The sequence below is a fragment of the Heliangelus exortis genome, chromosome 2 (genome assembly GCF_036169615.1).
Source record: "Heliangelus exortis chromosome 2, bHelExo1.hap1, whole genome shotgun sequence".
Lineage (NCBI taxonomy): Eukaryota > Metazoa > Chordata > Aves > Apodiformes > Trochilidae > Heliangelus > Heliangelus exortis.
This window is the reverse complement of record NC_092423.1, coordinates 97,462,700-97,488,753: the sequence shown is the minus strand read 5'-3', so window position 1 is coordinate 97,488,753 and position 26,054 is coordinate 97,462,700. Positions and strand designations below refer to the sequence as shown.

Here is a 26,054-nt window from a genome sequence, read left to right as displayed (position 1 = left end):
TGTTTCATGCTAAATATTCTGTCTCTGGCACAGTTGAATAACTCCACAGAATCACTGTGAGATGAACTCCTCACCGTATGGTCTGAACTGCTTTAGGATGTTTTGTGGTTGGAAACTATTCTTACCTTTTTGTGAGTCTTGTATTATTTTGGCTGGGACAATTCAAAAGTTTCTCACTAGTATTTTATAGTTTACACTCTGCTTTGTAGCATCCTTGCAGACTGGCTAGCTGGTTCCTTATCCAGGTGACTGACTTCCCTGGAGGTTTTTGATTTTGTCTCTGGTATTTTATTTTTCGAATCCTTTGTTGTGCCATATTTAGAAATTCATGGCTTAATCAAAGTTCTTCTACTGTCTGTGAAACTTATTATTTTATCAAAGTAAACTGGGAGTTCCAATGGGGAGCTGGCAAGCTCAGCTATTCTCTTTGCTAGTCCAGACATAGCTTGAGGGTATTAAAATTCAAAACCTGTTGCTGCTGCCACAACAACTTTATGTTGGAAAAAAAAGCAACACCTCTCCAATCATTAAAAATAGCTTCTAAACCAAAAGATCTGCTTGTTTTGGACTCACACTCAAAACTTAGAGAACACTAATTGTGTAATTTTAAGGAGACTAGATGTTAAAAAACATTAATGAACTCACTTCTTGAGCAAAATTGGATTATATACATTATATTTTTGCAGACTTTTATATAAATGTAAAGTTTATAAACAAATGATAATTTCATTGTTATTTAAACAACAGAATTTTAAACAAGTATATACACCTTAAATTAGAATTGCTGATACAAAATGAGTATGCATAATATCTCTTGCTGCAGAAGATTCATACCTGAATTTTTCTGAAATTATGGAAGTTAGTTAGAATGCAGTTATTTTTTTCCTTGAAAATTTTTGGCAAAATTAACTAAATCAGTAATACTTCTGGAGGCTTAATTGGCAAAAATTTACATGCATATTTATTTACATGCAAAAATTTACATGCATTCTTTAGTACCCCTCTGAAAACTGCTGGCAGAATCCTGTAAGTGTAGTATTACTTTGGGCATAATTGTTGGTATTTTTAACTCTTCAGACTCATGTTGCACAACACCCCATAGGGTGTGTTTCTGTAATCTTAATTTTTTTGAAGTGTTCAGCAGTTCCAGCTTGATCTGGTACAGCAGAGCATCTTCTTAAACGTGCTCCGTAATTCTGGGCTCCGGAATGCAAAAATCATTGGGTCGATGATCGCGTTGCACATTATCAGTGTCCCATTCACATGGAAAATGGACATGTAGCAGGCACAGTATGGGTTGTGTGGGCAAAACCTTGCTAGGAGAATATGAAGAACAAATGGGGCCCAACAGAAGAGGAAAACTCCAAGGAAAATGGTCAGTGTAATCGCTCCTTTCATGTTAGTTCTCTGATGGGCTGTGCTGGTTGGCAGGGAAGCGATCTTTTTGGCGTGGGATCGAGCCAGGAGGAACATGTGGACATAGAGGCACAATATAAAAACCATCATTAATGGGAACAGGATGGTGAAGGGAATGACTGTGGCTGCTTCATGGGAGAAGAGGGCAATGGCAATGCTACTGCCAGCACAAAATGTCCAAATGAATGCCAGGATAAGCAAGGCCCTTCTTTGGGTCATGATGTTATGGTACCGCAAAGCATAGAAGATTGTGATGTATCTGTCTGCTGCAATAGCTAACAAGCTGAAAATTGACCCCAGTAAAGACAGAATGAACATGGAATCCATGGCATCATCCAGCTTTTTCTCAAAGTCTCCACGAGGTGTCAGGTACCCCATTTTGCATAAGATGATAAAGATGTTCTCCAGAGTTTTGTAGAGGCTGCCCAACATGTCTGAAATGGCTAAACTGCAAATGAAGAAGTACATGGGCAAGTGCAAATTCTTGTTTCTTACTACAGCAATAAGGACAAGAAGATTTTCCAGTATTCCAGCAGCAGCAACAGTAAAAAAAACTTCCTCTGGCACCACAACCTGTGTGCAGTCGGTGATATTTATGGAGAAATCACTTATATTTTCAAGGATAGGAATGTTCGTCTGCCCTGGGTGTTTTGTTAGGTTGGATGGTATCTCAGTGCTCATTTCTTCTCGTTGTGGAAAGGTTCTGGATTGCTGTTTCTCAGGCTTGGCTGCTTTCTGAAGCTGACCTGTCAGTCAGACCATTCTTTTGATTGGTCTAAGGCTTTCTCCTTTATCTGTAGCAATTTTAAGACTTAACCAAAATGTTTTGAATTTCTCCTGCAATAAATCATGTAGAAGCATAAATATCAGGAAGAAATTTACCACACAGACAGGGCATAAATAGACATTTGAAATATCCCTTATTGCAATGGAATTAACGTCTATAATTATCAGAGAGCTGGCTTGAATAATATAAGAGCTGCTCTCGGCTGCACTGAATCTTAGAGGAAAACAAAGTGTAAATTCTCTTTTAGCTTCAAAGGAGCTTTAAAAAACTATATGTAGTTTTCTTTACCAATGAGCATTCGGCATTTACTGAAACTGATCTGACAGACTCCAAGATCAGTTTAGCAATCTTTGCTGGCCCAGCTGTTTGCCTTGAGAAAGTCTGGCATTTGTCACAGGATTTTCTGTATTATTAGGCACAAATGAGACCAATGCCAGGACAAACTGTTGTCCAGGTCAGTAACATGTTTACCAACACATTTTCCGAGGTGAAAGAAAATGTCCTCTATTTAGATGTGAGCATTTGTAAATATTGATATTTTTCTGAGGTATGTTAGATACGTTAGCAAGAGGTGTCTTTTCCATGGAAAATGGTAACTGCCTTTCTGATTTGAAGAACATATTTCAAATGCAGAATAAGGTCCAAAGTACAATCTTTCTTGGCTGTGCTTTACAACTATCTGAAAGATAGAATGTTTATTTCACCACTGAGAGGATGTTTTCCTTCCCCACAGTGATCCTGATTGAAACTACATGAAAGCATATCTCAAGAGCATCCTTTCCAAAGGCTGAAGCATTTTAGGCTTTTCTTAATGTGTAAATTGATGTGATAATATTAATTTAGCCTGGATACTCCTCATAAAGAATAAGACCCACTTTTTCTCATAGTTTCAATAACCCCATTTGTCAAACACAGATGCAGCTGCTATTTGTAATGTCCCCTTTTAAAAAGAACTGATATTTTCTCCCTCTGTTGAAATTCAAAACAGCTTTTAACAGTTTGACACTTTCATATGATTAAGTCTTGAAATTCCTTTGAACCTTTGCTCACAGGGTTCCGAAATGCCCCAATACACTCTATTTAGTCTGGGTTCCCAAGTGCTATAGTACACTCCATTATTTTTTCAAAGGCAGAAGTCAAAAATTTTAATTATTTTCTATACAAACAACTCCTACAAGTGTCAGCATGCATCTGTAATAAGGGCACCTGAACTGCTGCTTGACTATGATCAGCCTTAATACAGATGAATGCGATTGGCAACTTTTCAGTGGAAAACAATTTTCTGATCTGGGTTTTTCAGTGTTATCTGCTGAGGTGCTACTTGTGGTGAAGAAGGCTGACACTTGGACTGCCAGTCATCCAGGATTCAATTGCAACAAGCTCACTTCAGAGAAAGCACTCAAGACAGTGCCCATACTTATCAGAAATAAAGGCTGTGTAGTGTAATAAGTGAATTGTATTGCACAGCAGTGCTTGTGGACATTCTCAAAGCCAAGTCAACATCTGTCAATGTCTGAAGGAAGGAGCTCTTAACAAGAATAAGAGATTCAGCATCATCTTGGTAATACTATATGTTTTTCATAATCTCACCGAGAACTACAGTCACAGTTAAGTTTTATGTTTATGTAGCAATCTGTTTAACAACTTCATTTTCACATAGTAGAAAGTCAACACAGACACTTCAGAAAAAGTCTCATTTCAGTGGGATTTAAACAGGACAATTCGCTGGCAAAAATGCATCTGTTAAGTCACTGTTAAGTCACTGTTCTCTCAGAACTGTTTTCCTTAATGCTTTGTTGATTGTCATATTGGTGAAATAATCTCCCTGATAAATGTGAAGGCTTCTTCACTGAAGAGATACAGTATTATCAGTTGCATGATACATTACATATGCTTATAATTTGCCAGTATATTTCTATTAAATACAACAGAGAACTTATTAGGGCTTCAGAGCAGTTATGATAAACTGAATAATTACATGATACCACTTAATGCTGTTTTCAAGCAACTGATAGAAACCTCCTAAAAGGCATTCTTATTTCAGAGATTGTAATTTCAGCACCTTTACATGGCTATTGAACAGTATTAGTTTTCCATTAGGATGTTGCCAATTTTCTCCTTTTCTGATGCTTCAGCACAGTACACAGGCACGTTTCTGTGCCAGAACTGCCAGACAAAAATATCTGTGCCCTGGAATACACATTATATCTTACAGCTGCAGTTAGGTCCTCATTTGCAGCATTCTTCCACTGCTAGAGATCTCCCAGGTAGTGTGTGCATGGTTAGGACAGACAGACTACACATGGGATGTAAAGCCTTTGGAAACATGATGAGTAACTTCAAGTATGTCTTAAAAGTTGATGGAAAAAGAAGATACCTTGGAATGTGGATACATAGTTCCACTGGCTACAGAAATTAGAGCCAAGGTCATTTCATACAATGCTAAAAATAATCGTCAGGGGGATAAAAGATATGTTTACCTTCCTCTGTTTTTTTGCACTACCAAAGACAGCTTGGATGCAACAGATTTCCTGTCCAGTCTCAATACCTTTCCAGTTTGCTTTCACAGATACTGTTTTTGTGTCAAAATTGTTAAAAATAGAACACAAGAATTACAGAATAAGAAGAGTCTTATACTACAATCATTTTTTCCTGGCAGTGGCTTAACTTTTTGGATTTTACATTTCTGAAGGTCATTCATGATCTAAGAATAAGGCTGCCTGACTGTAGTAAGAAATATTAAACAGTCAAAAAGTACTAAATGACAAAAAATACCCTTTAAGTCTGAAACACATTTGCAAATGCAACTGTATCACAAAAACTGCAAAAACCTTAACCCACTCTTTTTAATTTTTAAATTAGGTCTTGGAGGGAGATATCATAAGTTCAGTAACATTAGATATTCAGAAACATTATTTATCTAGAATGATCCAGTCTCCTGAGTGGGTATAATGGGCAGTAGTGAAATTACTCAAAATGCATGCATTTGCAATGTTATCAGCAATTTCTATTCAATTTGTAGTTATCTAAAGCAAGATTAAAGCAGGAGGCTGGGAGACTGGGAGCCAGGACCAGAAGCTATATCAACAATATTGTACAAACTTAGGAAATGAATAGAAATCAGATTACCCATCAATTATAGTAATTCACCATGATTTTGGTTGGGGACTTTACAACATTCTGACACTTGTAAAGCATGTTCCCACTGATATATATTAGACAACTAAAAGCCAGGGCTGGTACTTGAGCTTGGGACAAGGTTGAGAATGCCTCTGTGGATGCTTTGAACCCTCATTGTGCAGGATTGGCCTTTGACAAAAAGCATAATTCTCTCCTGTGTGCCCTGTGCCTAATGATAACAAAGCTTCAATTTTCTTTATAGTATAAATGCAATGACTTAGCACCCGAATGGTATGAGAGTAATAGGTCTGCACTTGATTTTTATTTTTTATTTTAGTTTTTGTTGGATAGAATTTATTCATTAAATAAATAAACAACACACTTCCCTCAGTCCCAAAATGTTAAACAAACTGTCCCAGTCAGCTGTAATAGCAACAGAATTAATTTCAGCTGTGAACTATAATGATAAGATAAAGAAATTATGTACTTCAAATACTGCATAATTTCCCAGGACTTTTCACATCTATTAGTTTTTTACTAGAAAGCCATACCTGCCATTATTGGAGACACCACAGCCTTTATTTGCTAAACATCTGGCAGTAAATAAAAACTGAAAGGGTATTAAGAAAACTTCTTTGTACTTTTTTTCTTCAGTAGGTAAGGAAAGGCTTGCATGGGGACAAAGATCTGTTATGAGGAAGTATGCCATAAGGACAGGCTGTTCCCTAGACTTTCTAATGGGCATTTCTTTCTGCCTACCAGCTGAGCTTAGCTTTGAACAAGTGAGGAAGTGAAAAAGGGCACACAGAGCTTGGCTCTGCCCTGCCTTGCACATTGTATAGTTCAATACAGGTGTCAAAAGTAACTGTGTCAGAGGAATTACTCTACAAAACCTACAGACTCCCAAGGGCTCTATTAGCTTGAAAGTTTCCTGGTCTAACCCCCCTAGATTTTCTGGCTGTAGCTAAAGTGAAAACTGCTGGCTTTCTCAGAGTAGCTGAAGTATCTTACTGAATTCTAGACTGACTGTGATTAAGGTAACTCAGAATGGCTTGTATAAGAAAAAAAACAAAACAAAACAAAAAAAATATTTGTCTGCTTGATGAAGAGTAGCAGTGTGAAACACCCTTAGCTACAATTTGTAGTATTAAATTCTTGAAGGAAATAGTTTTCTCAGAGAGGCTGAGTTTTAAATCCCTTACCATTTATTAAAGAGACACAAATAGTGCAGGAAGCATCCAAGAAGAGCTGGCTGGTGACTTAGTAGGAGGTTATGGTTTCACAGCTGAGCCAGCTGAGCAGCTTGCTGTGCAGACAGGCTCTCCCTTTCCATCTGAGCTTGTCTCTGCTGCTGCCCTCGCTGCTGTCATCTCCCTCGAGCCTATCCAAGCCTTTTCCTCTTAAATAAAATAGCAATTATTAGTTAGTATATATCCCATTTGCTCCTTACACCAGGGTGTACACTGAAACTGGGGTGTGCTGGTGGTGCTGACTGGTGTGGGGGCTGCAGCATTCTGTGTCAGGTAGCTGCAAACACATTATCTGGAACAGCCAAGTGTCATGCTCAGGAGCAGATTACTCAGGGTAAACTAACCCTTTGTTGGCTTCTGGAATAACTAAATTTCTACTAGTGCCAATGCCATGCTGTTTCTACTCAGTTCAGGCATCTCTACCAGCAGAAAAGCCTCTGCACAAACTGCAGGATGAGTTGTGAAAAATGAGTTGTTTCACCTTGGTTGTGAAACTGAGGTACCTGGGTTCCTGCTGTTCCATGGCCTGATTAACCAGGTCCTTTAGGAAACTATCCAAGGCCCTAAAGGCCCTTCCCTTGAGAATCCTCCAGAAAGTCTTGATATTTCCCAGCAGTAACTGGGCAAAAAAGGGTGCATTAACTTTCAAAAGTTAAGAAATGCACCCTTTTGAGTTGTCGAAACTCAAAAATGTCTGCATTTTAAAAGATTTTTTGGTTTCAGACTTTGTCAAGAAAAAAATGGCAGTTGTGATAGCAAAACGGTGAAAGCATCAATCTTCATCCTGCTCTGTATGTGACCATTCTCATTTACCTTTAGGTCTAACAGAAATAAGTCTTTCTAGGGAAGGTCTTGTAAAAACATGTTTCCCCTACTACTGCTGTGGGTACAAACAAGAACAAAGTACCACAAGCTCAGAGAACATAGATAGATGGACTTTGTGCTTAATGTTTCATTGTTCAGTTGCTAAAATCTCTATTTTTTTAGAGTACAACGTATGTCATATAAAAACTAATTTGATACAGAATACATTAATTGGGGCTCTGATACATTAATTATTCTTCAAAATTGCATTCTAAGTAAAACAACATCAAATTAGGCTATGGAAAAACTGTGATGAAAAATTAAGATACTGTGGTGTTTCATTGTATAATAAATTGAAATTTTATGAACAACACCACTTAATATCCATAATTTATTGGACCATGTATTCTTTTGCTTTGATCTCCCTCTAGTGTTCAACAAAATAGGATTTGCCAGATATTAATGACTGTTTACAGCTACTCTGTATCCTCACATATGTGCAAGGCACTGTATAACCTTATGCAGTCTAACCATGAAATTTCAGTTTCATGAGCAGACATCAGACATAGATAAATGTTTGTTGTATAAGAGTGTTCACTGCCATTCGTCTTGGAGATTTACCGTATCAGAATTATGAATGTACGTCCAATACAATTTCAGTATCTAGTACTTTAGAACTAACTTCATGCTGGTAGAAATGGAGACAGTACTTTTTAAAACAAGAAAAAAAACAGCAGAGGGACAGAAAGGACAAGTATATATGTATGTATACAATCTAAATGCAGAAAAAATGCTGTATCTAAGGCCACACATGTACCAACTTAACTAATTACTAGCAAAATGTTATTCATATGATTATGGCTGTCAATTCCCTATTAGCAGTGTATCTAGAGTGACAATGGCTGCAAATCACACTTACTGAAATTTTAAATGCCAGATACGTAGGTGTACAGTTAGCAGAATTCTCTGCAATAAGATTTTTTTTCCTTACTTTGGAAATTGTGTAAAAAGAATTTTCTGTCTGGATCAGAAACTGGACAGACTTGAGGTCTTGCAGAGAATACAGATGAAGAAAATCTGGAAGACATGGATTACTCCTTTCAGATCAACTCTGAAATAACATATTTATGTGTTTGTTTTATGAATGAGGAAAAATGTCACTCTCAGGAAAGACTTCCTCATTTGTATTTAATGTTAGGTATAGTCAATGTGCCATGACTATGTTGCCAACAACAAAAATGCAATAAAGAATCTAAGCTATGAAAAAATTTCTTGGGCAGGACTCCTTCTCTCTATATAATGCTAATGTAGCTACACTCAAAATCTGCACAGCCCTGGGTATTTCAGCAAAGACACTGGGAAAAAAAGAAGTAAAAATGATTAGGAAAAAGTGAACCGAGTTCTCAATATACTTGTAAAAAACCTCTTTTTCATATTGGGGAGGAGAATGAAATATTTAGGATGTTTATGAAGGAAATCATGGGGACCATTAAAATGACAGTAAGAAAAAGAAATTAAAACAGAAAAGTCTGGAAATGGTTTCTAATTGACTGACTCCTTGCATCAGTATTCTTTTTCTCATATAATCACTGAATATGTGTGCTTTGGTCCATATACTTTGTATCTTCAAATTGAAATTTTCCTTGGTGTTCCATTGTAGTAAATTCTTCTATTTATCTATGAATTGCAATAGATTTTATCTGTTCCTCTCCTTATTCTAGCTGTGCCTTGGCTTTCTTTTTTCATGGCTGTTTCATGCTAAATATTCTGTCTCTGGCACAGTTGAATAACTCCACAGAATCACTGTGAGATGAACTCCTCACCGTATGGTCTGAACTGCTTTAGGATGTTTTGTGGTTGGAAACTATTCTTACCTTTTTGTGAGTCTTGTATTATTTTGGCTGGGACAATTCAAAAGTTTCTCACTAGTATTTTATAGTTTACACTCTGCTTTGTAGCATCCTTGCAGACTGGCTAGCTGGTTCCTTATCCAGGTGACTGACTTCCCTGGAGGTTTTTGATTTTGTCTCTGGTATTTTATTTTTCGAATCCTTTGTTGTGCCATATTTAGAAATTCATGGCTTAATCAAAGTTCTTCTACTGTCTGTGAAACTTATTATTTTATCAAAGTAAACTGGGAGTTCCAATGGGGAGCTGGCAAGCTCAGCTATTCTCTTTGCTAGTCCAGACATAGCTTGAGGGTATTAAAATTCAAAACCTGTTGCTGCTGCCACAACAACTTTATGTTGGAAAAAAAAGCAACACCTCTCCAATCATTAAAAATAGCTTCTAAACCAAAAGATCTGCTTGTTTTGGACTCACACTCAAAACTTAGAGAACACTAATTGTGTAATTTTAAGGAGACTAGATGTTAAAAAACATTAATGAACTCACTTCTTGAGCAAAATTGGATTATATACATTATATTTTTGCAGACTTTTATATAAATGTAAAGTTTATAAACAAATGATAATTTCATTGTTATTTAAACAACAGAATTTTAAACAAGTATATACACCTTAAATTAGAATTGCTGATACAAAATGAGTATGCATAATATCTCTTGCTGCAGAAGATTCATACCTGAATTTTTCTGAAATTATGGAAGTTAGTTAGAATGCAGTTATTTTTTTCCTTGAAAATTTTTGGCAAAATTAACTAAATCAGTAATACTTCTGGAGGCTTAATTGGCAAAAATTTACATGCATATTTATTTACATGCAAAAATTTACATGCATTCTTTAGTACCCCTCTGAAAACTGCTGGCAGAATCCTGTAAGTGTAGTATTACTTTGGGCATAATTGTTGGTATTTTTAACTCTTCAGACTCATGTTGCACAACACCCCATAGGGTGTGTTTCTGTAATCTTAATTTTTTTGAAGTGTTCAGCAGTTCCAGCTTGATCTGGTACAGCAGAGCATCTTCTTAAACGTGCTCCGTAATTCTGGGCTCCGGAATGCAAAAATCATTGGGTCGATGATCGCGTTGCACATTATCAGTGTCCCATTCACATGGAAAATGGACATGTAGCAGGCACAGTATGGGTTGTGTGGGCAAAACCTTGCTAGGAGAATATGAAGAACAAATGGGGCCCAACAGAAGAGGAAAACTCCAAGGAAAATGGTCAGTGTAATCGCTCCTTTCATGTTAGTTCTCTGATGGGCTGTGCTGGTTGGCAGGGAAGCGATCTTTTTGGCGTGGGATCGAGCCAGGAGGAACATGTGGACATAGAGGCACAATATAAAAACCATCATTAATGGGAACAGGATGGTGAAGGGAATGACTGTGGCTGCTTCATGGGAGAAGAGGGCAATGGCAATGCTACTGCCAGCACAAAATGTCCAAATGAATGCCAGGATAAGCAAGGCCCTTCTTTGGGTCATGATGTTATGGTACCGCAAAGCATAGAAGATTGTGATGTATCTGTCTGCTGCAATAGCTAACAAGCTGAAAATTGACCCCAGTAAAGACAGAATGAACATGGAATCCATGGCATCATCCAGCTTTTTCTCAAAGTCTCCACGAGGTGTCAGGTACCCCATTTTGCATAAGATGATAAAGATGTTCTCCAGAGTTTTGTAGAGGCTGCCCAACATGTCTGAAATGGCTAAACTGCAAATGAAGAAGTACATGGGCAAGTGCAAATTCTTGTTTCTTACTACAGCAATAAGGACAAGAAGATTTTCCAGTATTCCAGCAGCAGCAACAGTAAAAAAAACTTCCTCTGGCACCACAACCTGTGTGCAGTCGGTGATATTTATGGAGAAATCACTTATATTTTCAAGGATAGGAATGTTCGTCTGCCCTGGGTGTTTTGTTAGGTTGGATGGTATCTCAGTGCTCATTTCTTCTCGTTGTGGAAAGGTTCTGGATTGCTGTTTCTCAGGCTTGGCTGCTTTCTGAAGCTGACCTGTCAGTCAGACCATTCTTTTGATTGGTCTAAGGCTTTCTCCTTTATCTGTAGCAATTTTAAGACTTAACCAAAATGTTTTGAATTTCTCCTGCAATAAATCATGTAGAAGCATAAATATCAGGAAGAAATTTACCACACAGACAGGGCATAAATAGACATTTGAAATATCCCTTATTGCAATGGAATTAACGTCTATAATTATCAGAGAGCTGGCTTGAATAATATAAGAGCTGCTCTCGGCTGCACTGAATCTTAGAGGAAAACAAAGTGTAAATTCTCTTTTAGCTTCAAAGGAGCTTTAAAAAACTATATGTAGTTTTCTTTACCAATGAGCATTCGGCATTTACTGAAACTGATCTGACAGACTCCAAGATCAGTTTAGCAATCTTTGCTGGCCCAGCTGTTTGCCTTGAGAAAGTCTGGCATTTGTCACAGGATTTTCTGTATTATTAGGCACAAATGAGACCAATGCCAGGACAAACTGTTGTCCAGGTCAGTAACATGTTTACCAACACATTTTCCGAGGTGAAAGAAAATGTCCTCTATTTAGATGTGAGCATTTGTAAATATTGATATTTTTCTGAGGTATGTTAGATACGTTAGCAAGAGGTGTCTTTTCCATGGAAAATGGTAACTGCCTTTCTGATTTGAAGAACATATTTCAAATGCAGAATAAGGTCCAAAGTACAATCTTTCTTGGCTGTGCTTTACAACTATCTGAAAGATAGAATGTTTATTTCACCACTGAGAGGATGTTTTCCTTCCCCACAGTGATCCTGATTGAAACTACATGAAAGCATATCTCAAGAGCATCCTTTCCAAAGGCTGAAGCATTTTAGGCTTTTCTTAATGTGTAAATTGATGTGATAATATTAATTTAGCCTGGATACTCCTCATAAAGAATAAGACCCACTTTTTCTCATAGTTTCAATAACCCCATTTGTCAAACACAGATGCAGCTGCTATTTGTAATGTCCCCTTTTAAAAAGAACTGATATTTTCTCCCTCTGTTGAAATTCAAAACAGCTTTTAACAGTTTGACACTTTCATATGATTAAGTCTTGAAATTCCTTTGAACCTTTGCTCACAGGGTTCCGAAATGCCCCAATACACTCTATTTAGTCTGGGTTCCCAAGTGCTATAGTACACTCCATTATTTTTTCAAAGGCAGAAGTCAAAAATTTTAATTATTTTCTATACAAACAACTCCTACAAGTGTCAGCATGCATCTGTAATAAGGGCACCTGAACTGCTGCTTGACTATGATCAGCCTTAATACAGATGAATGCGATTGGCAACTTTTCAGTGGAAAACAATTTTCTGATCTGGGTTTTTCAGTGTTATCTGCTGAGGTGCTACTTGTGGTGAAGAAGGCTGACACTTGGACTGCCAGTCATCCAGGATTCAATTGCAACAAGCTCACTTCAGAGAAAGCACTCAAGACAGTGCCCATACTTATCAGAAATAAAGGCTGTGTAGTGTAATAAGTGAATTGTATTGCACAGCAGTGCTTGTGGACATTCTCAAAGCCAAGTCAACATCTGTCAATGTCTGAAGGAAGGAGCTCTTAACAAGAATAAGAGATTCAGCATCATCTTGGTAATACTATATGTTTTTCATAATCTCACCGAGAACTACAGTCACAGTTAAGTTTTATGTTTATGTAGCAATCTGTTTAACAACTTCATTTTCACATAGTAGAAAGTCAACACAGACACTTCAGAAAAAGTCTCATTTCAGTGGGATTTAAACAGGACAATTCGCTGGCAAAAATGCATCTGTTAAGTCACTGTTAAGTCACTGTTCTCTCAGAACTGTTTTCCTTAATGCTTTGTTGATTGTCATATTGGTGAAATAATCTCCCTGATAAATGTGAAGGCTTCTTCACTGAAGAGATACAGTATTATCAGTTGCATGATACATTACATATGCTTATAATTTGCCAGTATATTTCTATTAAATACAACAGAGAACTTATTAGGGCTTCAGAGCAGTTATGATAAACTGAATAATTACATGATACCACTTAATGCTGTTTTCAAGCAACTGATAGAAACCTCCTAAAAGGCATTCTTATTTCAGAGATTGTAATTTCAGCACCTTTACATGGCTATTGAACAGTATTAGTTTTCCATTAGGATGTTGCCAATTTTCTCCTTTTCTGATGCTTCAGCACAGTACACAGGCACGTTTCTGTGCCAGAACTGCCAGACAAAAATATCTGTGCCCTGGAATACACATTATATCTTACAGCTGCAGTTAGGTCCTCATTTGCAGCATTCTTCCACTGCTAGAGATCTCCCAGGTAGTGTGTGCATGGTTAGGACAGACAGACTACACATGGGATGTAAAGCCTTTGGAAACATGATGAGTAACTTCAAGTATGTCTTAAAAGTTGATGGAAAAAGAAGATACCTTGGAATGTGGATACATAGTTCCACTGGCTACAGAAATTAGAGCCAAGGTCATTTCATACAATGCTAAAAATAATCGTCAGGGGGATAAAAGATATGTTTACCTTCCTCTGTTTTTTTGCACTACCAAAGACAGCTTGGATGCAACAGATTTCCTGTCCAGTCTCAATACCTTTCCAGTTTGCTTTCACAGATACTGTTTTTGTGTCAAAATTGTTAAAAATAGAACACAAGAATTACAGAATAAGAAGAGTCTTATACTACAATCATTTTTTCCTGGCAGTGGCTTAACTTTTTGGATTTTACATTTCTGAAGGTCATTCATGATCTAAGAATAAGGCTGCCTGACTGTAGTAAGAAATATTAAACAGTCAAAAAGTACTAAATGACAAAAAATACCCTTTAAGTCTGAAACACATTTGCAAATGCAACTGTATCACAAAAACTGCAAAAACCTTAACCCACTCTTTTTAATTTTTAAATTAGGTCTTGGAGGGAGATATCATAAGTTCAGTAACATTAGATATTCAGAAACATTATTTATCTAGAATGATCCAGTCTCCTGAGTGGGTATAATGGGCAGTAGTGAAATTACTCAAAATGCATGCATTTGCAATGTTATCAGCAATTTCTATTCAATTTGTAGTTATCTAAAGCAAGATTAAAGCAGGAGGCTGGGAGACTGGGAGCCAGGACCAGAAGCTATATCAACAATATTGTACAAACTTAGGAAATGAATAGAAATCAGATTACCCATCAATTATAGTAATTCACCATGATTTTGGTTGGGGACTTTACAACATTCTGACACTTGTAAAGCATGTTCCCACTGATATATATTAGACAACTAAAAGCCAGGGCTGGTACTTGAGCTTGGGACAAGGTTGAGAATGCCTCTGTGGATGCTTTGAACCCTCATTGTGCAGGATTGGCCTTTGACAAAAAGCATAATTCTCTCCTGTGTGCCCTGTGCCTAATGATAACAAAGCTTCAATTTTCTTTATAGTATAAATGCAATGACTTAGCACCCGAATGGTATGAGAGTAATAGGTCTGCACTTGATTTTTATTTTTTATTTTAGTTTTTGTTGGATAGAATTTATTCATTAAATAAATAAACAACACACTTCCCTCAGTCCCAAAATGTTAAACAAACTGTCCCAGTCAGCTGTAATAGCAACAGAATTAATTTCAGCTGTGAACTATAATGATAAGATAAAGAAATTATGTACTTCAAATACTGCATAATTTCCCAGGACTTTTCACATCTATTAGTTTTTTACTAGAAAGCCATACCTGCCATTATTGGAGACACCACAGCCTTTATTTGCTAAACATCTGGCAGTAAATAAAAACTGAAAGGGTATTAAGAAAACTTCTTTGTACTTTTTTTCTTCAGTAGGTAAGGAAAGGCTTGCATGGGGACAAAGATCTGTTATGAGGAAGTATGCCATAAGGACAGGCTGTTCCCTAGACTTTCTAATGGGCATTTCTTTCTGCCTACCAGCTGAGCTTAGCTTTGAACAAGTGAGGAAGTGAAAAAGGGCACACAGAGCTTGGCTCTGCCCTGCCTTGCACATTGTATAGTTCAATACAGGTGTCAAAAGTAACTGTGTCAGAGGAATTACTCTACAAAACCTACAGACTCCCAAGGGCTCTATTAGCTTGAAAGTTTCCTGGTCTAACCCCCCTAGATTTTCTGGCTGTAGCTAAAGTGAAAACTGCTGGCTTTCTCAGAGTAGCTGAAGTATCTTACTGAATTCTAGACTGACTGTGATTAAGGTAACTCAGAATGGCTTGTATAAGAAAAAAAACAAAACAAAACAAAAAAAATATTTGTCTGCTTGATGAAGAGTAGCAGTGTGAAACACCCTTAGCTACAATTTGTAGTATTAAATTCTTGAAGGAAATAGTTTTCTCAGAGAGGCTGAGTTTTAAATCCCTTACCATTTATTAAAGAGACACAAATAGTGCAGGAAGCATCCAAGAAGAGCTGGCTGGTGACTTAGTAGGAGGTTATGGTTTCACAGCTGAGCCAGCTGAGCAGCTTGCTGTGCAGACAGGCTCTCCCTTTCCATCTGAGCTTGTCTCTGCTGCTGCCCTCGCTGCTGTCATCTCCCTCGAGCCTATCCAAGCCTTTTCCTCTTAAATAAAATAGCAATTATTAGTTAGTATATATCCCATTTGCTCCTTACACCAGGGTGTACACTGAAACTGGGGTGTGCTGGTGGTGCTGACTGGTGTGGGGGCTGCAGCATTCTGTGTCAGGTAGCTGCAAACACATTATCTGGAACAGCCAAGTGTCATGCTCAGGAGCAGATTACTCAGGGTAAACTAACCCTTTGTTGGCTTCTGGAATAACTAAATTTCTACTAGTGCCAATGCCATGCTGTTTCTACTCAGTTCAGGCATCTCTACCAGCAGAAAAGCCTCTGCACAAACTGCAGGATGAGTTGTGAAAAATGAGTTGTTTCACCTTGGTTGTGAAACTGAGGTACCTGGGTTCCTGCTGTTCCATGGCCTGATTAACCAGGTCCTTTAGGAAACTATCCAAGGCCCTAAAGGCCCTTCCCTTGAGAATCCTCCAGAAAGTCTTGATATTTCCCAGCAGTAACTGGGCAAAAAAGGGTGCATTAACTTTCAAAAGTTAAGAAATGCACCCTTTTGAGTTGTCGAAACTCAAAAATGTCTGCATTTTAAAAGATTTTTTGGTTTCAGACTTTGTCAAGAAAAAAATGGCAGTTGTGATAGCAAAACGGTGAAAGCATCAATCTTCATCCTGCTCTGTATGTGACCATTCTCATTTACCTTTAGGTCTAACAGAAATAAGTCTTTCTAGGGAAGGTCTTGTAAAAACATGTTTCCCCTACTACTGCTGTGGGTACAAACAAGAACAAAGTACCACAAGCTCAGAGAACATAGATAGATGGACTTTGTGCTTAATGTTTCATTGTTCAGTTGCTAAAATCTCTATTTTTTTAGAGTACAACGTATGTCATATAAAAACTAATTTGATACAGAATACATTAATTGGGGCTCTGATACATTAATTATTCTTCAAAATTGCATTCTAAGTAAAACAACATCAAATTAGGCTATGGAAAAACTGTGATGAAAAATTAAGATACTGTGGTGTTTCATTGTATAATAAATTGAAATTTTATGAACAACACCACTTAATATCCATAATTTATTGGACCATGTATTCTTTTGCTTTGATCTCCCTCTAGTGTTCAACAAAATAGGATTTGCCAGATATTAATGACTGTTTACAGCTACTCTGTATCCTCACATATGTGCAAGGCACTGTATAACCTTATGCAGTCTAACCATGAAATTTCAGTTTCATGAGCAGACATCAGACATAGATAAATGTTTGTTGTATAAGAGTGTTCACTGCCATTCGTCTTGGAGATTTACCGTATCAGAATTATGAATGTACGTCCAATACAATTTCAGTATCTAGTACTTTAGAACTAACTTCATGCTGGTAGAAATGGAGACAGTACTTTTTAAAACAAGAAAAAAAACAGCAGAGGGACAGAAAGGACAAGTATATATGTATGTATACAATCTAAATGCAGAAAAAATGCTGTATCTAAGGCCACACATGTACCAACTTAACTAATTACTAGCAAAATGTTATTCATATGATTATGGCTGTCAATTCCCTATTAGCAGTGTATCTAGAGTGACAATGGCTGCAAATCACACTTACTGAAATTTTAAATGCCAGATACGTAGGTGTACAGTTAGCAGAATTCTCTGCAATAAGATTTTTTTTCCTTACTTTGGAAATTGTGTAAAAAGAATTTTCTGTCTGGATCAGAAACTGGACAGACTTGAGGTCTTGCAGAGAATACAGATGAAGAAAATCTGGAAGACATGGATTACTCCTTTCAGATCAACTCTGAAATAACATATTTATGTGTTTGTTTTATGAATGAGGAAAAATGTCACTCTCAGGAAAGACTTCCTCATTTGTATTTAATGTTAGGTATAGTCAATGTGCCATGACTATGTTGCCAACAACAAAAATGCAATAAAGAATCTAAGCTATGAAAAAATTTCTTGGGCAGGACTCCTTCTCTCTATATAATGCTAATGTAGCTACACTCAAAATCTGCACAGCCCTGGGTATTTCAGCAAAGACACTGGGAAAAAAAGAAGTAAAAATGATTAGGAAAAAGTGAACCGAGTTCTCAATATACTTGTAAAAAACCTCTTTTTCATATTGGGGAGGAGAATGAAATATTTAGGATGTTTATGAAGGAAATCATGGGGACCATTAAAATGACAGTAAGAAAAAGAAATTAAAACAGAAAAGTCTGGAAATGGTTTCTAATTGACTGACTCCTTGCATCAGTATTCTTTTTCTCATATAATCACTGACACTGTTGTTATCTCAAATATCTGGAACTAAAACAATTGCACGATGTGCTGGAGGGTACATAAAAATGTTTGTCTGGTCGTGAAGCATAAACACAGAATGCCCACAAAGTTGTTAGTGAAGTAACCTGCCTCACATCCAGTGTGTGGTCAGTTTTTCAAAAATGAGTAATCTATACAGAAAAAAAGTAGAACCCGTAGAAAATCAAGGGCTGTGAATGTGCCACTGTACTGGGTCATTGCTTCCTTAGCCACCACTGGTGCTTTGGAGGGGCTTTGCCACCAGTGCAGACAGCATGCTGTGCCCTGGGGAAGTCATTTAGTAAACAGCTGGCTAGAGAAGGGGATGAAATTCAGTTAAGGTTGTAACAACATCATCTACACCTAAAGGAAAAAACCAAAATCTGCTGCTCCAGATGCAGATAATTGCTTTGGAGCTGATGTACTTACACTCTGCAGTCAAATACCTTCCTCTAATAGATCAGTCTCAATCCATTTGAGTGACTTGGTGAAAACATACAATGACCAATGCCTACTAAATATATGTTTTCTTATTAAGATTGTAGTAGGCTGATTAGTGTTTTTTTTAAACATTAGTTACTGTGCTCTAGACTTCATAGTCTGCTATTTCTTTTTTGTTTGCAGAATTTATTTTTAACCTATCTGTAATTTTCTACAAGGAATGAAAAATAATAGTGAATTCAAATATAAGACAAATAGTACTCTGGAATCATTGTAAAGAAATCTGTCAAGAGGCCTTCAAGTGACATTTATGAGGCCACTGCTCTGTTCTTATTCTTTCCAGTAAATCATTAAGTTTGCCAGTAATAGTACCATCACAGAAATGTTATCAAGAAGCATCAAGGAAAACTCCTGTGTTAAAAAAGCATTAACCATTTCTTGAAATAGAGGTTCTGTGTTTCTGCTCTAAAGAAAGCTGCCCTCTTAGGTGTTTTCTTAGGAGCCACCCATCTTCTTCTCTGGCAATGATTGCTTCAGTAGTTGCAAACAAAGAAATATTTAAAGTAAATGAAACCTTTAGAATAATATTTTATATTTTGAAATGACAGAAAATGAAGGTGTGGATTTACACTGAATTCACTACTGTTTAAGTGCTTTGCCTTGTAAACCCAGGTAGGTGGTTATATCTTATCGGGAAAAAAAAAGCATGAAAAACATAAGGTCTTTTTTCTTTAGAGATTAAAAGCTCTATTGTGCTTTCTATCATGCCACTCAGCTAATATATTTACTCCTCCTTATGTTAATAAGTAAAAATAGTAAAAAGACAATGATTTTAAAAGTAATTCAACAGATGGTTACTTTCTCTGGGAAACCTACAGAGTGAAGAAAACACCTCTTTGAGGTGCATCTTTTCAGAGCCATCTTCATACCCATCTGTCTGAGAGGGAGTAATAATGAATATGAAAAACAAATGTGGGAAGAATCAAACCAAAATTCGGCAAGCCCATAAAACCTCCTTTCATTTGGAATAGTGGCCAGTAAAGTGGCCACTCTGGTCTGGTTACATGTCAGCATCCAGTGCTGGCAGAGCTTCTGCCATAGGTAGAAGTAGCCAAAGTTTCATTGAAAAAGGTCCAGACACACCTTCGGAGCAATATGGGAGGTTTATGAAGATATCCTAAATTCAAGCTCCTCTTTTCCGTGCATTAGGATGTGCTGTCCCATATCAATGGTGCTGTGGTAGAACAGGCATATCCCAGAATTACATGCATATATGTATGTGTGTGGTGCCATTTGGGTTCTGCTTTGGGTCTAAAATTATGTAACAAGGAGAGCTGGAAGATAAATATTAGTTCAGATACATACAACAGTATGTGTTAAATACAGGCATTTGCTTTGCTCCAGTTTTCCCTGTGGTCATGTCCTTCAGGGGCAGAAACCAACGCTTACTCTGCTTTCATTTGCTGTGTGCTGCAGATGATACAGGATTAGGTATCTAAGATACTGGTAGTCAAAGTGCACCAAACCACAGAGTCTTCTGTCAGTTATCCTCCTGAAAATCTATAATAATGGCAGGTAGGCTGATGGAAGTGCTCACTAGAGTAAGTGAGAACAGAATTTGGTCTCCCTGCAGCAGAGTCAATGCTACAAGGCTGTACCTAGCAGGAGGATCCCTCTCCTTGCATATTTCTCAGTACAGATGCAGAAGACTCATTGATGTCCTGTTAATCTCTGAGAAATGCAATCTGGCTGACGAAATGAAAAAACTGAGATGAAGCAGGCAAAAGAGCACCCAAAAGATGAGAAAAAATTCAGTGGAAGTTTTCCTACTCTGTAGAAACCATATGCAACTTTTTTTTTGGGTGGTAAGTAAAATCTTACTCAAACTTCATAAACAAGGCATAAGACCTCAACCAAAATTTTGCTGTGGAGAAGAATGACTGTAAGATGAAAGATTTTAGGGAATATTAGAAACATTGTTCTCTACTCCACAAATAACACTGAATCTTTCACTACTTTCTGCAAGAGGACTTTCTGATTTTTAGATAGGTTTAGTAAAACTCCACTTACCTGCTAGTGAAACAACTTGTGAGTCAGTGTGCTGGTAACCCTGAGAGCAAGATTACTTATAAAGGAAATGAAGCCAACATAGTCTTTGCGTAAAGGAAAGAGGGGAACATCTAAATCAAAGAGGAAGACAGTTGTCTCATTGGCATAACCTTGAATTAGGGTCACTTTAAAATAAATCATCCACTGCCTCTGAAAACATTTATAAGAAAAAAAAAAAAAGATGCTCAGTCAAAAGTAAAATATTTTCTGTTTTAGCAGGATTACCCCTTCGGTTACTCCTGATCTTTATAAACTCTCCTCCTAATGTCTGGCTGATTGTAAATCAAGGAGTCTATTCACAATAAGACCATGGTCTGTGTTATAAGTACTGTTTAAATATGCAGATATGTTGAGATATCACAGAATGTCTACTGCCCATGAAGATGGTTGACATTATGTTGGCTTTCTAATCTAAGACCTTTATTAATGACATAGTTGGTTGAACTGAAAAGTTAATGAAAAGTTAACAGAGAGAACTCAGCAACACCACAGTCCAACTATACCAATCAGGTTAAATAGAAGGGACCATTATGGAGGACAGTAGCTCATGTCATGAAGGTAAAAAAAGTTTTGAGTTCTGACAGTATTTCATGCAGAGGTGGAAGTTCCTGTAACTGAAACAAATAGGGGAGAATAACATAAACTGATAGCCGGAAGGTAGGACTTCACATTGGTATCTATTACATAACAATTTCTAAAAGCAGATTCATATTCTTACCATGGGATCATAGAATGGTTTGGATTGTACAGGGCCTTAAAGATCATCTGGTTCCAACACCCTCCAATGGGCAGGGACACCTACCACTAGGCCAAGTTGCTCAAAGCCCAATCCAGCTGAAGTGATAGGGCTTGGACAATGGGCCCAAGCCAGAGCTGACCTCTAGATGAACCCTGTAATGCTGTATTTTTTAATCAATATTCTTTGTATTATTTTGTACTATATTTTATAATGACCTGTCTAACTTTTCTGCTCTTGTAGCTCTGCCACCAGGCTCAGCAGATCATTCACCTGGTGACACCATGCACAGCTGTCCCCACTACCACCATCCATTACCAGTGAAGGCTCTGGCACTCCCTGTATCCTGAAACCTGGATGGCTGCATCTTTTGGTGGGAGCCCTGTCTGGGTTGCCACATCAATCCTGGCAATTTGCAAAAGACAGAGCTTTGTGCTGGATGGTTACTATAGCTAAACTTTTGAGAAGGTGATGGAACTCATCTCTTGAGCTGGTGCCTATGCCTTCCCTGTGCACCCTTCTGTGCAAACTGATGCTCCCCACTCCTGGTTTCTCATGCTCCCCAGGATGCTTTGTGTAGCCACTGGGGATGTTCGTGCAATGTCCAGGCTTCATCAGTGGCTCCCTTGAGAGATGCTGTCTCCTGGTGGGTCTCCCTTTTGGCCTGGTATTTCTCTGCCTGAAGAAAATCCCCTGTGAGACAAGATCTTCCACTCTGCTGTGTGTTGGGGGTGGCACGGAAGCAGCTGACTCTCTTTTTCTTAACAGAATATTTGTTTGTTTCCAGGGAACCAAATAAAAGCTCAAGCCTACCGCAGAAAGGGTGAATTTTGGCTCAGGAACTGAGGACTGAATTCATCTCTGTGCAGAAAGACTGGTGAAAACAAGCCATCTGCAATTAGGGGTGTGACAGCTCAACAGATCCACTTTGGTCCCTGGCACATAATAATTGCAGGGGAAAAGGCTTAGCAACACATTCAAGGGGTGGGGACCTTGAAGAAGAAAAGAACTTCAGTAAATGGAAGGTTTGTTCATCATATTTGAGTGTCTTTCAGATTTCCAAGGAGGAAAAAAGAGTCTCACTTTCTCTCATTCATCAAATGCACACTGGTTTAATCTTTGATTTTTAACTTCCTATTCTTTAGATGAGTTGAGTTCTCATAGTTCCATTATTACATACAAAAAAAAAAAAAAAAAAAAAAGTGTGCATGGCTTGGAAGAATAAGGCACACTCAAGACAACTGACATCACAGAAATGCAGTGCAGTTTTTTGCTGGTTTTTGCCTGCTTTGTTCATAATTTGAATAAACTCCCTCAGATATTCCTGGTCATGATCTTTGCTCTTGAGCAACAGCTTCAAGAGCACTCATTCTATATCATGTCAGACAGAAGCCATCTCTGTATGAATTCAGGTTCTTTGCACTGTTTTGGTCTCCAAGAGACCCATTAAGTGCCTTTAAAGTTAATTGTGGAAGGCCTTCACCACTTCTTTTGCTGTGTATTTCTGTTCCAAACTAGGAATACAATACACAGACTAATAGTGTATTGCATGCACAAAAAGGTCTGTACCATAAGGTATAATAAATAACTCACAAGACAAAGGTCTGAATTTTTTCTTACATTTTATTTTGATTATGGAGAAAAAAACACACATGAGGCATAGAGACCTCTTCACTCAGCCTTAGGCAACAAACAAGATTGGATCAAGTCTGAACTGAGAACAGAGTTCATAATAATGATGTTTAGGGTCATGCACTACAAAAGATTTCTTTTTTAGTTTTATTAACATCTAGAAAGTCAGAAGAAAATTTCTGTCAACAAGAGAATGGTAATGATGGTGTTTTATCAGGTTATTAAAAAGATCCGGGAACATGATTTAAAACACCGTGATTGCGTTTTCATCTTAAAAGATTTGAGCAGAAGAACAGAAAGCACTCAGAGAAGTTTTCTTCAAATTACACTAGCCTAACACTCTAGAAGTCTCTATTAATATTTCAGATATCTGTTTTCAGATGTAATGTGAGCATTATTCCTACCAGTCCAACTGACCTGGGGCCCTAGGTGTGAGAAGGACAGCATTGTGCCTTCCTTTTTAACTGCAGCTAACAATCTTTTCAGACTCCAAGAGACACACCAAAGCTGCAGCAGTAAAAGAACTTGAGCTGCATTTACTGTACATTTGACCTGGCTCTCGAGCCTCTCTGCTGCTCAGCAGAAATAGATGATGCTATAGATGTCATGTTTAAACATGTGAATGTCTGAGGAAGCACAGTGGTAAGAAATAGGAAGGGCAGCATTCATAGATTTATTGTGGAAAGTACTGTGAATATTTAGAGAGGAGATCAGAGGTGAGAAATATATTAAAATGCCCCTTAACAAATGAATTGCCTAAGCACAACAACACAGTAGCTTTAGAGAGATCAGTTTTTCTAATGCTGTGGTATGCAGGGAAGGTAAGTATAGATGAAAGGGGTCAAGAGTTATTAAATATTTTTAAAATAAAATATCGCCATATAAAGCAGCTGTGATGAATTACAATGAAAAAGCAGCTAGAATTGGATATCATACATAAAAAAAAAAAAGAAACCCTGTTATCACATTACATAGAAATTATTTCTATTTATTAAGCAATGAAATTGGTAGACAATTCTAGTCTGAAGGCTGGAAACACAAAGTAATTAGAGAGGAACATTATCACTTGACAAACTTCTTACAATGATTTTATCAGTTCTGTTCTGACAAAACTTTAGCCAATTTAATACTGCGTATGTTTTCATCCCACTGCGTTTCAATTCTGAAGAGCACATCAGGATACAAACAACATTTTCACAACATGTGAAGAGAGAGAGACATCTAGAAATTGTACCAGTAAAGAGCTCTGTAAATAGCTCTATGAAGAGCTCTAGGTCTTGAAGCTCAGGCTTTCAAGGAGGAGCCAGGTTCAGTAAAGCCAACTTGAAGAGAAGTGCATGAAAAGTGGGAACCTTAGAATGGCCCTGAAAAACACAAATGCTGTTTCCACAGTATACAGATTTTTTCTATCCTGTAGACAGGGAATACATCAACTGTAGTCTATTAGTTGTATTAAATAATTATTAAGTTACAGATTTTGTAGCCATTACATTTAGCAATACAAGGAAATAAAAGTCAGTTTTCTTCATCAGTGGATTTAGCCTGCTGTTTGATTCTTGCTTAAAAACCAGGTCTGCGATAGGTCAGATTTTCATTCCACACCATTCTCAGCATCCTATGCAAATCTGGGGCTTTGCAGAAAAGGCAATTTGGCTGCTCTGCCATCAGAAAGCAAGCAATAATCTTTTGGGGATGGGTGGCTAGAGAAGACATTAGTAGGAGAAGTTTTTCTTAAGCAGAAAGCAACCTAATTGTGATTGTCTGGTAAATCAAGAATATGTGAATATTTGCAATTTTATTATGGAGAAACCAGTATTTGCACAAAGATGTTACTTGTTCCTTTTCAATGACTTGGCAAATATGGAGGATGATAGAAAACTAAGTTTTAGGGAATTTCTGGAGGCACACTTCTAATGAATTCATCCCTGAGGCAGTGCCATATGCTTGAACAAATCTCCAACAAGAAAGGATTCAGCCAACTTTTTCAGATGGTAGTGTTTTGTCTTGCACACTGAAATATAACACATGTGATTCTAACAACTGGTATTTGCTATTAATGTGACAGAAGAGAATTTTTTGGATGAATTTCAGGTAGATAGAGAAGCCCAAGGTACAGCACTGGTGTTGGCTCTGCCTCCAGCCATCACCTCTTTAGTTCTCAGCATCTCACAGCTGAACACTGCTGAGTGCAAATGTACAGGTACGGTGCCAGACCCCACGGAACCTCGATTTGTTATTAATCGAAAATACTTGCAGTAATATCAAAGGCAATTCTGTTATTTTCTTGCACTAAATAGCTGCATCTAGTGTATTGGAGTGAGGGGAAAAGAACAGGAGAGCTGGAGGCTTCCCAGCTGGTGTGCCCTTCCTTGATGAGTCATGGGAAAGGGCAAAGTCATGAACCAGCAGCCTGCAGAGAGGGTGGAGGGGATGTGAAACCTTCACCAGGGCAGGCTGGAAAGAGTAATGAAAGAACATGAGAGGAGGTAAGGGTGGATACGTGACCTTGGTCTCCTTCCCACTTCTTTAAAACAGAGACCTATTTTCCTGCTTCTCTTATATTCCTCTAAGGTTAAGAGCAGTCAGTTTCTGGTGTCAGCCCACGTGGGGAGTTGCAGCTAATTTTCTCAGCCCAAATGTGACATGAGTGTACTGTCAGTCTAAAGGGCTTTTCATTTCAGAGGCCACTGGTGTGTAGTAATGCAAATTCTTGTAATTGAACCTTTTTAGCCCACTTCAATTTTTATAAAAGGATTGTATATGAAGTTTTGTTAAATAGCCTAATGAAGGAGTGCATTACTCAGTACACATAGTGATTAACTGCTCTTGCCACTTAATGTTATCATTTACTAGTTTTTAAATACTTGGATTTGCTATTTTTGTGTTATGCTGTTGCAGGTGTTTTAGGTATAATATTGCTATTCAACATGAAAGATTAGAAAAGTTTTAAAAGGAAAAAGTGGCATTGCTTTTGCCCTGAGGGACAGTTTTCACACACATAGTGTAGTGGTCAGGCACCACT

At 37.6% G+C, this 26,054-nt stretch overlaps 2 protein-coding genes and 1 long non-coding RNA gene across 7 annotated transcripts in view; 1 reads left to right on the top strand and 2 right to left on the bottom strand.

Annotated features, from left to right (window-relative positions):
* Nucleotides 1-24,857, top strand: part of LOC139793038 (uncharacterized) — a 38,309-nt gene extending 13,452 nt beyond the window's left edge. For all 5 annotated transcript variants that reach the window (XR_011724470.1, XR_011724467.1, XR_011724469.1 and 2 more), the window contains 2 exons: nucleotides 19,164-19,227; nucleotides 21,644-24,857. This is a non-coding gene — a long non-coding RNA (uncharacterized lncRNA). The remainder of the gene's footprint in view (nucleotides 1-19,163; nucleotides 19,228-21,643) is intronic.
* Nucleotides 869-8,901, bottom strand: LOC139793037 (adrenocorticotropic hormone receptor-like). Its single transcript, XM_071737084.1, has one exon. The coding sequence runs from the start codon at nucleotides 2,095-2,097 to the stop codon at nucleotides 1,138-1,140; it is 960 nt and encodes a 319-aa protein (XP_071593185.1). The 5' UTR covers nucleotides 2,098-8,901; the 3' UTR covers nucleotides 869-1,137.
* On the bottom strand, nucleotides 9,995-18,203 carry LOC139793036 (adrenocorticotropic hormone receptor-like). Its single transcript, XM_071737083.1, has one exon. It carries the CDS (start codon nucleotides 11,221-11,223, stop codon nucleotides 10,264-10,266), a length of 960 nt encoding a protein of 319 aa, XP_071593184.1. The 5' UTR covers nucleotides 11,224-18,203; the 3' UTR covers nucleotides 9,995-10,263.
* Nucleotides 24,858-26,054: the final 1,197 nt, after the last annotated feature.